Source organism: Podarcis melisellensis, assembly GCF_964234715.1.
Source record: "Podarcis melisellensis genome assembly, chromosome: 2".
In the NCBI taxonomy this organism is placed as follows: domain Eukaryota; kingdom Metazoa; phylum Chordata; class Lepidosauria; order Squamata; family Lacertidae; genus Podarcis; species Podarcis melisellensis.
Genome location: NC_138529.1, coordinates 119,501,712 through 119,517,635, shown reverse-complemented (window position 1 = coordinate 119,517,635; position 15,924 = coordinate 119,501,712). Strand labels below are relative to the sequence as shown.

General features: G+C 39.0%; 1 protein-coding gene across 1 annotated transcript; it reads left to right on the top strand.

Moving 5' to 3' along the window:
• Positions 1-358: 358 nt before the first annotated feature.
• LOC309363244 (vomeronasal type-2 receptor 26-like) lies at positions 359-15,110 on the top strand (the record flags this gene model as incomplete). Its single annotated transcript, XM_081899348.1, has 5 exons — positions 359-693; positions 1,081-1,372; positions 12,600-12,827; positions 13,386-13,512; positions 14,093-15,110. 5 exons carry the CDS (start codon positions 359-361, stop codon positions 14,989-14,991), a joined length of 1,881 nt encoding a protein of 626 aa, XP_081755474.1. The 3' UTR covers positions 14,992-15,110.
• Between the last annotated feature and the right edge of the window lie 814 nt (positions 15,111-15,924).

Genomic DNA, 15,924 nt, shown 5'->3' with positions numbered 1-15,924 from the left:
AATCTCCTTCAGGGTCCCTTATCATACTGCAATTCTATAACTCTATGATTTGATGGAACATGTATTCCTTCAGGCCTACACCTGGCGCTATAAAGGGAGTTAAACATGGTGCGAGGGCAAATGTAATTATTAAAAATAATGGTGATTTCTTTGTCATCATCTTGCCAAAGCTCAAGAGGAATAAAATCATATTTGCGTCCAGCATTGAACAACAACATGATGTAACTTCATCAGACTCAGCCAGAAGAGACTGGTACATAAATACTTCTCTACTGTGCCACTGAGGGTGGGTGGGGTTATGCTGCCCACATGGGGCTGAAGTGAATCCTCTTTGGCTCTCAAGCCATGTACGCCAGGCATGTTCTCTGTGATTAAGTCACTGCAGCCTGGGTCGTTCAAGCAGATTTTGACTGCTGGTGATTTGCTAGCTCTGTTGCTGATAGCACTCAAGAAGGAGATTGCAGTAAAAGGCAGGTGCATCATAATTCACCTTCTGCTGTTGCTATTGCTACTACCTGAAGCAACACCAGAGATGCTGAACTCAAAATGCCCATTGACTTTGATAAGGGATCTCAATGCACCCTTGAATTGGTACAGGCGAGGAGACTACCATATTAGTGGGATCATATCTGCTACACCTGTTCGGTTCAATCCAAGCGTCTTCAATGAGCCTCCCCTTACCAGAGTTTATGGGTAAGTCCTTATGTGCCTACTGTTGTAAAAGCTTTATGCAAACTGAATGTGACCTCATGGAGACCAAATGTTGTTGTCTCCTGGGCACGTCTCCTCATTTCTGGTATTTTGCTTGGTAAATTATGTCTTCTATTTTCCTTCCTTTGGAGGGAAATGGTCATATCTGTTCTGAATGTCAGAAATTGATCTACTGCAAACTGTGTGCTTTCACCCACACTAGTGAGACCTTTGCTTTAGAATAGCCCGTTCTTCTAAGATTTGGACAGGAAGGGGTCTATGGATCTCAGGTGTACAGATGCTGCAGAAGAATCAGCCCCTACAGGTAAGGATGACACAATCTGGTCTTTGTGTGGAAAGAATGTCAAGATGACACACACTTTTTTCCAGGAGAGGAGTCTGGGCCTACTGGCATATCCTGTCCTTCTTGTTTGCCGTTCAGGAGGTCAATGAGAACCACATGCTTTCCCCCAACCTCACCCTGGGCTATGACATCTATGACAACTATTACAATGCCAGAATGACTTCTGGTGCCATGGTGGACCTGCTCTGCCCTGGGCAGCCAAACATCCCAAACTATTATTGTGGACCATGGAATAAAGTATTGGCTGTTATTGAAGGGGCTGACTCTGACACATCCAAAGATATTTCCACCGTGTCAAGCATCTACAAAACCCCACAGGTATGAATGTCAGGAGGGAAGGAAAAATCCCAGAATGTTATTGCAATTTCTTTGGATAGATGTGAAAATGTCGTTTATGATTCTAAGGCAGAAGGAGAATTTCCCCTCAACCCCATCTTTACAAAAATGACTGAGGAGATTCTGGATTTGTCCACACTTCCTCCCATCCCATGGCTAGAAAGCAGGGGTCTGAGTGGCTTTCCATTTCCCATGTGCTTTGTAGGCATGGGTCCAAGCCATTTCTCCCTCACCCTAATCCTTTCCCACAGAAAACCCACTCTAAATTGGAAAAGCAACGGGATAAGGGATGTGTCAATAAGCCCTTATGCTGTGTTTTATGGAGAAGGATATTTGAAGAAATTGTCAAGTTTAAGACAGAAGAATGAAATAAGTAATGAAAGCTAGTGCTGTGTGAGATACAAATGAACATTAAAGAAACAAGAGGAAAGGAACATTAAAGAAACAAGAGGCAAAATACAAAAAAATTGCATGACAAGGCAATGGAATGTCGTTCTTTGAAACAAACTCTGTGAGCTCAGGCTGAGCAAACCTTAGACAAACCTGTAAAAGTAAGAGCAATTTACAGTAAAGGAAAAGCTTGAGACTTACATTCCTAATGTGGTCCTGCTTATTATTTACATATTCATATGCTACCTTGACTCATGAAAGATAATTAGTTTCATGGAAAATAACTGGATCACTTAGCTTTAATGGCTTCTCTATGCTTCCCCTCTATGGCCCTCTAATCAAACACAGAAGACATGGCAACTCTTAGAATCACCGAATGACAGAAGATTAGAGTTGGAAGAACCCCAAGGGTCATCTAGTCCAACCCAATGCAGGAATCTCAGCTAAAGCATCCATGACGGATGGCCATCCAACCTCTGCCTAAAAACCTCTGAGGAAGGAGAGTCCTCCGAGAGAGACCATTCCACTGTCAAACAGCACTTACAGTCAAAAAGGTTTTCCGTACGTTTTATTGGACTCTCCTTTCCTTCAACTTGAAGCCATTGGTTTGAGTCCTACCCTCCAGAGCAGGAGAAAACAAACATGTTCCCCCTTCTATGTGACAGCCCTTAAGATATTTGAATGTAGCTATCATATCTCCTCTCAGTCTCCTCTTTTCCAGGCTAAACACACCCAGCACCTTCAACCATTCCTCATAAGGCTTGACTCCTAGACCCTTGATCATCTTAGCTGAACCTCTTCTGCCCATCTTCCAGCTTGTCAACATACTTCTTAAACTGTGGTGCCCAGAACTGGACACAGTATTCCTGGTGCGGTCTGACCAAGGCAGAATAGGGTGGTACTATTATTTCCCTTGATCTAGACGCTATGCAACATATGAACAGATAGCTTATAGACTTTGACTGTTTATGGACATATATTAAGATGTTTGGAAAGGATTCATACAAAAGATAGTATGTTATAAACAATATCATATATATTAGAATCATAATTTATATACCACTGTATTATATATGCATGTATAGAATTATAGTTTCCCCCTTGTTTTTTATGAACCCCTTTTTTTCTTTTTACTTTGTTTAACTGAAATATTTTCAATAAGAAATAAAATTTTAAAAGTAAGAAAAAAAATCTTTTTAAAGAGCAGCCACTCCCTATATCATGTTTTGCCTCTGCTTCCTTCACAATTGGTATTTGTGTTGTGATTGGATTGTTTTTTTTAAAAAAAAATCATTTCTGAAGGCGAGGTTTTGAAAAGTACAGGGCGGAGAGCAATTCTTAAACATCTTCACAAATTTTGGCATCCAGGAGTGGGAGCTTTGTTCTAAGTTTTTCTGTCTGGCCACACACCCTGGAATGATCTATTCTTGTAATATGCTTTCAGTCTTTCCCCCCCCAATTTTTTTTTATTGATTTTCCAAATTCATAAATAAACAAACACACACACATAAATCCTAACTGTAATTATTCCACTATTATTAACATTGTTAGGTGACTTCCTCAAATCCCCCTGGTTGAATCTCAATGTATATCATTGTAACAGTTTTCCAAAACTAATTTCTCATAAAATTTACTTAGTCAATTAACTTCTTTCGTACTTTTCATATAAACTTTAAACATATTATTATATAAAATCACATATTTAAATCCTAAGCCAATCTGGTATTTGCAAGAATTTCTATTTAAATTATCTCAGCATATTTAACTAAATATTCTTTAAATTTCATCCATTCTTCCTGGTACTCCTCCTCCTTCTGGTCGCGGACTCTTCCGGTCAGGTCGGCTAGCTCCCAAAAGTCCATCATCTTCATCTGCCATTCCTCCACTGTTGGCACTACTTGTGTTTTCCAATTCTTGGCTAACAAAATCCTTGCAGCAGTTGTGGCATACATAAACAATCTAACATCTTTCTTGGGCAATTCCAGACCTATTATTCCAAGAAGAAAGGCCTCTGGTTTCTTAATAAATGTATATTTCAACATTTTTTTCCAATTCATTATAAATCTTCTCTCAGAAGTCTTTCAGCTTGGGGCAGGTCCACCACATATGATAAAAGGTACCTTCTTTTCCTTTACATTTCCAACATAGATTATCAGTATTGTGTTTTACAGGAGTTAAGTACCACCTATATACATCATTTTCATAATATTTTCCTTTAACACCGAACATGCAGTGAACCTAACCCCTTTCCTCCACAACCTTTCCCAGTCTTCAAACATTATGTTATGTCCAACATCTCTTGCCCAATCTATCATCACAGATTTAACTTGTTTGTCCTTTGTATGCCACTCCAACAATAGATTATACATTTTAGATAAATTTTTAACTTTAGAATCTAACAACTCCGTTTCCAACTTGGTTTTTTCTGGTGCAAAACCATTTTTCTTATCTAATTTATACAATTCATTGATCTGATGGTAATGTAACCAATTTATTTTATCTTAAATTGATCAAATGGTTTTAATTTAAATCCTTCTTTTTCTTCCAGTAATAGATCTGAATATCTCAACCAATTAGTTTCCATATTTAACTTTTTCTGGGCCTTTGCTTCCATTGGCGAAAGCCATCTGGGTGTTTTCCTTCCTAAAAGATCTAACTCCATGATTTTTAAAACCATTATGGGCCTTTGTCTTGTCATACCATAGATAAGCATGCCATCCAAACACATTGTCAGATCCCTCCAAATCTAAAAGATCCACGTTATCTAGTTGTATCCATTCCTTAACCCAACAGAGAGCTGTGGCTTCAAAGTAAATCCTCAAATCTGGCAGGGAAAATCCTCCGCTTTCTTTAGAATCTGTTAGTAATTTATATTTAATTCTGGGTTTTTTCCCCTGCCAGATAAATCTAGACAAAACTTTCTGCCATTCTTTAAAACATTTCACGTTGTCAATAATTGGGAGGGCTTGAAACAAAAACAACATCTTTGGCAATACATTCATCTTAACTACCAAGATCCGCCCCATTAATGATAATTTTAAATTTGACCAACTCTCAAGATCTCTCTTAATTTCATTCCATAATTTCTCATAGTTGTCTTTATATAAATTCAATTTTTTTCACTGACAAATTAACCCCCATATATTTTACTTTTTCCACAAAGACTAGGCCCATCTTTTCTTGTAATAATTTCCTTTCCTCATTGTCCAAATTTTTCTCTAGCACTTTGGTTTGGCTCTTATTTAACTTAAATCCTGCTACCTGTCCAAACTCCTGTATCATCTCCAGTGCTTTTACTGCACTGGAGTCTGGGTCTTGAAGTGTCAGTGCCAAATAATCAGCAGAGGCTTTTAATTTATATTGTTTTGATCCTACTGATATACCTTTAATTTGTTCATCTTTCCTTATCATGCTTAACAAGACCTCGAGAACTGAAATAAAAAGCAGAGGGGAAAGTGGGCACCCTTGCCTGGTACCCTTCTCAATTCTTATTTCCTCCGATACCACATTATTTACTATAATTTTAGCTTTTTGTTCATGATAGATCACATTAATACCATTGAAAAATTCCTGACCAACCCCAATGCTTTCTAAATTTTGTCTCATAAAACTCCAAGATACATTGTCAAAGGCCTTCTCCGCATCAATAAACATTAGCATTGCTTTACAATTTTTTCTTGCTTCCAATTTTTCCAAACTATCTACTAGATTCCTAATAGTATCTTTCATGTGTCTTCCAGGCAGAAAACCTGCCTGGTCCTTATGAATATATTCTGACAAGACCTACTTCAGCCTATTGGCCAATATATTGGCAAAAAAATTGTAATCCACATTGAGTAAGGAGACTGGTCTATAATTTTTAACATTAGATCTATCTTGATCTTGTTTTGGAATCAGAGTAATGTAAGCTTCCTTCCAGGTTTCGGGTGCTTTGTCCCCTCCTATAATCTTGTTGCAAACTTCTAACAATGGCTGAATGAGCCAGTCTTTCAGGATCTTATAATATTTTGCTGACAAACCATCTGGTTCCGGGGCCTTGCCAAGTTGCATTGAATTTATTGCATTTTCAACCTCCTGTCTTGTAATTAATCCATTTAGTAGGATCCTTTTACCTTTGGGAATCTTCTGCAAACCATTAGTTCTAATAAATTGCTCAATTTTAACTTTATCTTCTTTACTCTTTTTATACAGTTGTTTGTAATATTTCTGAAAGCATTTTCTTATGTCCACATGGTTCTCTACAGACTTTCCATCTGATACAATATTTGTAATAGTACTTTGTTTTTGCCTCTTTTTTAATTGCTGAGCTAAAAGTTTCCCACATTTATTTGCAGATTCAAAGTTCCTTTGTCTCATCATTCTTAATGCCCATTCTATTTCTTGATTGATAATCTGTGAATAATGAGTCTGTAAAGCTTTAATTTCCTTTTGTACCTGCAAATTCTTTGGATTGCTTCTAAGGATCTTCTCTTTATCTTTTAGTTGGTCCAAAATTTTATCTTTCTTTTCATTCTGTATCTTTCTCCTAATTGAATTTTGTTGAATGGGGAATCCTCTCATTACAGCTTTACTGGGGTCCCAAATAACCCTTGTTTCCATGCCCTGGTGCATATTAATCTCAAAATAGTCCTTTAAGGTTTTTTGGTCCTTATTTACAATTTGCTCACTCCTCAGCAAGTCGTCATTCATTCTCCATCTGAAAGATCCCTGTATAAGCCCTTATGCTGTGTTTTATGGAGAAGGATATTTGAAGAAATTGTCAAGATTAAGACAGAAGAATGAAAAAAGTAATGAAAGCTAGTGCTGTGTGAGATACAGATGAACAAATATGCAAAAGGAAACATTAAAGAAACAAGAGGCAAAATACAAAAAAAATGCATGACAAGGCAATGGAATGTCATCCTTTGAAACAAACTCTGTGAGCTCAGGCTGAGCAAACCTTAGACAAACCTGTAAAAGTAAGAGCAATTTACAGTAAAGGAAAAGCTTGAGACTTATATTCCTAATGTGGTCCTGCTTATTATTTACTTATTTATATGCTACCTTGACTCATGAAAGATAATTAGTTTCATGGAAAATAACTGGATCACTTAGCTTTAATGGCTTCTCTATGCTTCCCCTCTATGGTCCTCTTTAATCAAACATAGAAGACATGGCAACTCTTAGAATCACAGAATGATAGAATATTAGAGTTGGAAGAAACCCAAGGGTCATCTAGTCCAACTCCCTGCAAAGCAGGAATCTCAGCTGAAGCATCCATGACAGATGGCCATCCAACCCCTGCCTAAAAAACTCTGAGGAAGGAGAGTCCACAACCTCCGAGAGAGACCGTTCCACTGTCAAACAGTGCTTACAGTCAAAAAGTTTTTCCGTTATGTTTAATTGGAGTCTCCTTTCCTTCAACTTGAAGCCATTGGTTCAAGTCCTACCCTCCAGAGCAGGAGAAAACAACCATGTTCCCTCTTCTATGTGACAGCCCTTAAGATATTTGAATGTAGCTATCATATCTCCTCTCAGTCTCCTCTTTTCCAGGCTAGACACACCCAGCTCCTTCAACCATTCCTCATCAGGCTTGGCTCCTAGACCCTTGATCATCTTAGCTGAATCTCTTCTGCCCACATTCCAGCTTATCAAAATGCTTCTTAAACTGTGGTGCCCAGAACTGGACACAGTATTCCAGGTGTGGTCTGACCAAGGCAGAATAGAGTGGTACTATTATTTCCCTTGATCTAGACGCTATGCAACATATGAACAGATAGCTTATAGACTTTGACTGTTTATGGACATATATTAAGATGTTTGGAAAGGATTCATAAAAAAGATAGTATGTTATAAACAATATCATATATATTAGAATCATAATTTATATACCACTGTATTATATATGCATGTATAGAATTATAGTTTCCCCCTTGTTTTTTATGAACCCCTTTTTTTCTTTTTACTTTGTTTAACTGAAATATTTTCAATAAGAAATAAAATTTTAAAAGTAAGAAAAAAAATCTTTTTAAAAAGCAGCCACTCCCTATATCATGTTTTGCCTCTGCTTCCTTCACAATTGGTATTTGTGTTGTGATTGGATTGTTTTTTTAAAAAAAAATCATTTCTGAAGGCGAGGTTTTGAAAAGTACAGGGCGGAGAGCAATTCTTAAACATCTTCGCAAATTTTGGCATCCAGGAGTGGGAGCTTTGTTCTAAGTTTTTCTGTCTGGCCACACACCCTGGAATGATCTATTCTTGTAATATGCTTTCAGTCTTTCCCCCCCAATTTTTTTTTTATTGATTTTCCAAATTCATAAATAAACAAACACACACACATAAATCCTAACTGTAATTATTCCACTATTATTAACATTGTTAGGTGACTTCCTCAAATCCCCCTGGTTGAATCTCAATGTATATCATTGTAACAGTTTTCCAAAACTAATTTCTCATAAAATTTACTTAGTCAATTAACTTCTTTCGTACTTTTCATATAAACTTTAAAGCAAGTCGTCATTCATTCTCCATCTGAAAGATCCCTGTATAGAGAATTTCACTTCCATAAATACTGCATTATGATCTGAGCAAGTTTTAGGGCAAATTTCCATTTTTGTTACTCTGGGAACCAAGTCTCTGGATAGCCATAAATAATCATTTTCTCAAAAATGATTGATTTGCATCTGAATAGAATGTGAAGTCTTTTTCAGTTGGATTTCTGACTCTCCATATATCTGACAGGTCAAATTTATCAGTTAGATTAAAAAAAAAAGTCTTAGGTAGTCTGCCAGCATTCAATATTTTTTTTCTCTGAGTTCTATCCATTAAAGTGGATGCCACTCCATTCAGATCTCCCATTAAGATTAATTTATAATCCAAGTGGTCCAAGAGGCTTGTTTCCAGTTTTTTTAAAAAAAATCTGCCTTGCCATCATTGGGTGCATAGATTCCCAATAGCAAGTATTTTTTGCCTTGTGCTGTAATTTCCACTGCTATGTATCTTCCCGCCTCATCTTTAAAAATCAATTTTGGATTCCATTTTTCTTTAACGTAGAAAACCACTCTTTTTTTTTACTTTGTCTGAAGAAATAAATTCTTGACCAAGTTTCTTATTCAATAAGATTTTTCTATGTAGTCTTGTAACGAGTGTTTCCTGTAAACAAATTGCATCCAAATTCTGTTTTGCCAAAACATGATGAACCTTCCTCCTTTTCTGAAGGGAATTTAAACCATTCACGTTCCAAGAATAAATTCTTAAAGCCATCGTGATAAGTTACGGGGTCGCTGCTCCCACCCCTGGAAGCTGTGGGCTTTCCAATCCAAGCATGACTCTTTCTCTCCAACAATCTTAATTCTTTGTTTTCTTCCTTCAAATTTGAAGGAAAGGCCCTCTGGGAATTCCCACCTGAAGAAAATATTTTTCCTCCTCAGAATGGTGGTCAGGTCTGTATAGTTGGATCTCAAGCTCAAAAAGTGTTAAGGGATCTCTTTGAAAAGGATGATGGCTTTATCCTGTATTTTTAAACCTTTTTTATAATGCAGGCCCAAAATGGTATCTCTTTGTTCTTTAGTCTTAAAGACCACTATGCAGTCATAGGTGATTTTTGAATCTTTTTTGGGACCAAATCTGTAGGCCTTTTCTATCCAAGAGTCAACTTTGTCTTTTTTCAAATCCCACCACACCACCCATTGATCTATCATCCACTCCCTGAGCCGATCCTCTTCCTTTTGAGGCACACCTCTCAATCTTAAATGAGATTCCCATTCCCTCATCTGAAGAAATGCAATCGAATTTGAATTTTCATGCTAAAATCTTTCTAGATCAATCACTCTAACTATCTCAAGCTGTGTCAATCTTGTCTCATGGCTTGTGACCTCAGTCTTCACCTCTTTCAGTTCCACTTTCAAGTCTTCAAAAATTTTATTCAATTTTTCAATACCCTGTGAATTGTGTTTTATATCATCTTTAATTTCTGACAACAGTTGCATCACATTATCCTCAAAAGCTGTACTTCTAGAGCCTCGTCTTACTGCCCCCTTATCTGCTTTGACCACACTCATAGTTGCTCAGGAATTTCCAGTTCAAATATATGCTTTCAGTCTTAATCAGAACTCTAGCCACATAAGATTCTGCATTTCAGGGGGTTGGACTAGATGGCCCTTGTGGCCCCTTCCAATTTGACGATTCTGTGATTCACTAGTATTGTATCTAGGAAGGTAAAGGTAAAGGACCCCTGGATTGTTAAGTCCAGTCAAAGGTGACTATGGGGTGCAGCACTCATGTCACTTTCAGGCTGAGGGGGCCGGCGTATGTCCACAGCCAGCTTTCTGGGTCATGTGGCCAGCAGGACTAAACCACTTCTGGCACAACGGAACACCATTTCCATGCACCTTCCCACTGCAGCAGTACCTATTTTTCTACTTGCACTGGTATGCTTTTGAACTGTTAGGTTGGCAGAAGCTGGGACAGAGGAACGGAGCCCACTCCATCATGGGGATTCAAACCTTCGACCTTCAGATCAGAAATCCCAAGAGGGTTAGTGGTTTAGACCATGATGTAATACAGGGAATGCAGTATAAAAATGCAGAACCAACTAGAGGAGAAAAAACTGGGAGGAGAATGATTCTAATTCTAATATTATAATATAATAATAATTCTAATATTTAAAAATGGAACACAGAAATAAGTCAGTAAATAGTTATGATTTTGCATTGTGCCATCATAAACACAAAATGAAATGTGTTGTTGTTGTCAAGCTATATTTATTCTCCAAAGATTGGACATTTACCTGGGATAAATCTGCACACATTTCTCACTAAAGAAAACTTAGCTGATGATATTAGGAGGGGGATTACAGTGTATGCCACAAGGCAGGTTTCTTCTACTACAAATACCTCAGCAATCTATTTAGACATCTGTAGGGTTTATAGCAACTAATTTTAGAGCTTAATTTTATATAGAAGAACTGATGGCTATTATAGGTCTAATGTGAGCTAAAAATGTTCATTGTAATTTTGTGTGAGCTCTTTTCTTTTTAACAAAATCTGTTCTTTTTTCTTAAATGTGACACTTTAATGAAGAAATAAGGATGAGATCATATACAATTAAATTATACTGCTACAAAATACATGTTCTAAAAGGGGTAAAAAAAATGCAAACAGGGCATAACCTAAAGCAAACACAATCCATTCCACAGACTCTGTCACCGTTTTTTGAAAGCAAACAGCTAAATATGGGGTGTTGTTAAGCTCCCTGAAGTAAAGCTTCTTAGCTCCCATGAAACTTTGTCTTTTCTCTGTTTTCCATGTCAGAGAAAAGTTATCATTCAGGCAAGTACAAAGTACTAGATTTGGGATTTTGTTGGGGGTGACAACACTAATCTTGTCTGTTCTTTATTAGGTCAGTTATGGTTTTGTTTCTGACGCTCTTAATGACAAAACTCAGTTCCCTTTTATCTACCGAATGGTCCCCAAAGAAGAACATCAGTATCTGGGGATAGTCCAACTGCTCCTGCACTTCAACTGGACTTGGATTGGCCTCATTGCTCCAGACACCAACAATGGAGAGAGGTTCATGAGGACCTTGAAGCCCCTGCTAACCAGGAACACAATTTGTGCTGCCTTCTCACTTAGCACCTCAGTACAGGAGAGAGTAACAGTGCCTCTCAAAACATTTTTCAGGTGGAACGAAGTCAATGTATTAGTCTACTATGGGGAGAATCGTTACTTCTTTGGTATAATACGTTTTTTGCAAAATATGGTTGAAATACTTTTAAGTCCCATTGTGGGGAAAGTCTGGATCACAACAGCTTTGTGGGATCTCACCTTGAATTTGTCTTATGATCTGCTTTCTCCCCTCCACATCCATGGGTTTTTCTCTTTCTTAACTCGTATTAAAAGAAGGCCATACTATGATAATTATGAAACATTTCACGCTCCTATGTTTAAGTTTGGATTGAATTCATTTGAGTGTTCATATTCAAAGCACATGTTGTCTGTAAAAGGAAGGAAAAGGTGCAGGGAAGAAGACACTCTGGAGTCCCTGCCTGACAAAGTGATTGAGAAAATCCTGTCTCTGGATAGTTACAGTATTTACAATCTTGTCCTTGCTCTGGCACAGGCCTTAAGGGCTGCGCTTTCCTCCAAATCCAATCAGATGGTGGCGAAGGGTAAAAAGAGGCTGAAATATCAAAGGATACAGTCTTGGCAGGTATTGCTCTTTTCCTCACAGGATAAACAGGCATCGGTGCTGTGAATTCCATTCAGGCTTGACTTTAACTTTGCCTCCATTTACTGTGGTACCTCTGGTTAATAACTTAATTCGTTCTGGGGGTCCATTCTTAACCTGAAACTGCTCTTAACCTGACGTACCACTTTAGCTAATGGGGCCTCCCACTGCTGCTGCGCTACCACCGGGCAATTTCTGTTCTCATCCTGAAGAAAAGTTCTTAACCCGAGGTACTATTTCTGGGTTAGCGGAGTCTGTAACCTGAAGTGTCTGTAACCTGAAGTGTCTGTAACCCGAGGTACCGCTGTACTGTACTGTTACCCACATTTTATTTTGCTGCTGAGAAGACAATCTGCCTCCCCTTTACCACCTGCTTCCTTAGCAAAGCTTCATACTATTACTAGCCAAGGAAACTAATCCTTGCAGAATTCTTCCAGGGGTGTGGAATAAAGCTTATGTATCTCAGGGCTTTAGTCTGTCCCAAAAGGCTGAAGTAGAAACAATGGGCTAAAGATCCCATTGTCAGTCTGTACAAAGATCTTCGGCAATTAGGCTATGTTATCTAGATAATTTTCTTCTTTTCTAAATGTGCATGCTTTCTTTCCTGTTCTAGCTTCACCCTTTCCTGGGAAGCTCCCAGTTTTACAATACTTCCATGGAAGGAGTGTATTTGGATGAGAATGGGCAGTTGACAGTCGAATCTGACGTTGTGAACTGGGTGCCATTTCCCAACAAGTCCTTTGGTGCCGTGAAATTTGGGAGCATAAGCAGTCAGGGATCCTCAGGCCCAAAATTCACCATTGACCAAGAGGCTCTTGTGTGGTCCAGACTGTTCAACCAGGTTTGGTTGCATTCCATTCCCTTTTAGAGATATGTTGAGCTCTGATTCTCTGTTGGGGAAAACAGCAGTATAACTTATGTCTATCCAAGTAATGAGCTAAAAGTATACGGGGGAGGAGATGAATGGAGGAAAGTCAAAATAAGAAACATGAAAATGGAAAAGCAGGTTAGAATATGACTGGGGCATGGCTTTTGCAGTAGCCAGGAAGCATGCCAGACTTCAGAATTAAGCACAACATGGCTGCTCCAAATACCTTTCTGTTTCAGCTTGTTTCTTTCTCTGGATTTTGATATTTTTAAACAATTTCAATAACTGCAGATTTGATCTCTGACTCCTAAATCCAAGGGCAATACATTCTCCATGTAATTCTCTCTTCTTGATTATCTCTTTCTGCCCCAACTATGTCCCAAGGAATTTGGCTGTCTGTTTTGTCCCATGGATCAAAAAAAGCCTCAAACACCAGAGCCGTGTCTATTCCACATAGACTGAGACTGTACACTGGCCCAGAAGTTACTTGCTAACAGTCTTTCATTGATGCTTTTTTCTCTTTTTGGTCAGACCCTTCCTCAGTCCAGGTGTACCAAAAGCTGTCTCCCTGGATATGCCAAAAAGGTTCAGGAAGGGGAACCCATTTGCTGCCATGCTTGTGCTCCATGTGCGGAAGGGATGATCTCCACTCAGGAAGGTAGGAGACTTCAGAGGAATGTGCAGCAAAAAGTACAATAAAACATGTCCTTTGTTGATGAATATTCAAGTATAATCTTATGGTTGAATTTAATAAAGTTTCAACAGTGATTTACATATTCTTAAAAAGCTTTCCAGGTACCATTGAGACAGCCTTGAGTATGTAAGAATTAGGCAGTGTTGCTGCATCTGGTAGGCTTCCTTGACCAGTCAGTGTGGCAAAGTAGCTGGGGTGTTTGGTTTGTACTGGGAAGACCAGAGTTCCAGTCCATGCTCCTCCAAGGAACTTTTTTTCCTGTAAATTACACCCATCTGACAACACCTGGTGTTGGGGGTGAGATCAGATGTAGCTGCAATTAACTTGGAGCTTAAAGATCACTCCAAGCTCTTCCTTGGGAGGTGAATAAGAAGTTATCAGCACGAGGGACCTACATTGCAAGGACCAACTCCTTGTGTTGATTAGCAGAAATAGTAAGTCCCATCACTGTTTCCATTTGTAGGGGCTGGATGGATTCAAAATTGACCTGCTTTTTTTGCTAGTCTGCAGGAAAATGTTGATGCAGACACTCTTCTTTTTCCAGATGCAGACCACTGCACCAAATGTCCAGAAGATCAACACCCTAACAAGGACAGAGATCAATGCATCCCCAAGATTATCATCTTCCTGTCCTATGATGAATATCTGGGGACCCTCTTGGCTTCCACTGGCCTGTTTTTGGCCTTAATCACAGGTCTTGTTTTAGGAATATTCATTAAATATCTTGACACTCCCATAGTCAAAGCCAACAACAGGGACCTTTCCTACATCCTCCTTGTCTCCCTCCTCCTTTCCTTTTTGTCCTCCTTTCTGTTTATAGGCCGGCCAAGGAAAGTGACCTGCCTTCTCAGGCAGACGGCCTTTGGCATCATCTTCTCAGTTGCTGTCTCTTCTTTGTTGGCAAAAACTATAACCGTTGTGCTGGCCTTCCTGGCCACTAAGCCAGGAAACAGGATGAGGAGATGGCTGGGAAAGAGTCTGGCTAATTCCATTGTCATTTCCTGTTCCAGTCTCCAAATTCTCATCTGTGTCATCTGGCTGAGTACCTCTCCTCCATTCTCAGACTCTGACATGCACTCCCAGGCTGGAGAGATAATCCTACAATGCAATGAAGGATCTGTTGCCATGTTCTACACTGTCCTTGGCTACATGGGCTTCCTGGCTGCCATCTGCTTCACGGTGGCTTTCCTAGCCAGGAAGCTGCCTGGGTCCTTCAATGAGGCCAAGCTCATCACCTTCAGCATGCTGGTCTTCTGCAGTGTTTGGGTGTCCTTTGTTCCCACTTACCTGAGCACCAAGGGGAAGTACATGGTAGCCGTGCAGATCTTCTCTATGCTGGCCTCCAGTGCTGGGCTTCTGGGCTGCATCTTCCTTCCCAAGTGCTACATTATTGTACTCAGGCCTAGTCTGAATACAAAGGAGCACCTGACTACAAAGACTTAATATGGCACCTGATTCCTAAAATATGTTTTTGGTTTTTGCAATTGATAGCCAGCATGGTAGCAATAAAGGCAGGACACATGAGTTGGGAATGTAGCTCCTTAGAAGCTATTGTTTTGGAAATCAGAACGCAAAATAATCATTTAAATCATATTCCATCCTTAGTACTGTTCATTTTTTACCTGATTTAGGAATTCTTTTCTGAATACTGTTCATATATTTTGCCTAATAAGAAATCCTTATCACAATTCAATAATAATGAATGCTGTTCATTAAGAGAATCTTTTTTTAAGATAGCATTACAAATAAATTGATTATGCATTGTTTTTCAAAATGAAAAGAAACATATTCCATTGGTATCTCTTGGTATCCAGAAGTCCTGGTGTTCTGAAGGTGGCGGGCGAGAAAAAAGAAGACTGGAAATGAGCGGGTCATGAAGGGAGGGATACACTGGGAGCTGCAGGGGACGTGGCAGCTCAGGAGTGTTGCAGATATTAATATTGCACAGTCTGAAGTGACTGGAAGCACAAGAACTGACTCCTTCTGGAAGAAATCAGTGTGCAGGCCCATAAAAGTATTATTCAAAGTTTTAGTGGCAGAACTCCTCAAAAACAGAGCACAATAATCCACAAAATGTCTCGTGCTATCCAGCACAGGCTCAGCATCTTAGGAAAATATGGAATAATCCATGCAGACCTAGAAGCAGAAATCTGCCTCTCCCCCACAGCCTGCTTTCCAGCCACCATTGGCCTCAGGCTGTTTACTCTCCCTTCATTTACATCCTCACTCCATGGAGCTTGGGAGAGAAAGACTAAAGGCAACTCCTTTTGGAAATGGAGGTTTGCAACTCAATTCCTTCATCACATGATCAAAGGTTCACTCTCAGCACAGAGTAGAAAACAACCAACAGCAATTTGTTAACAAATTAAGGAGCTC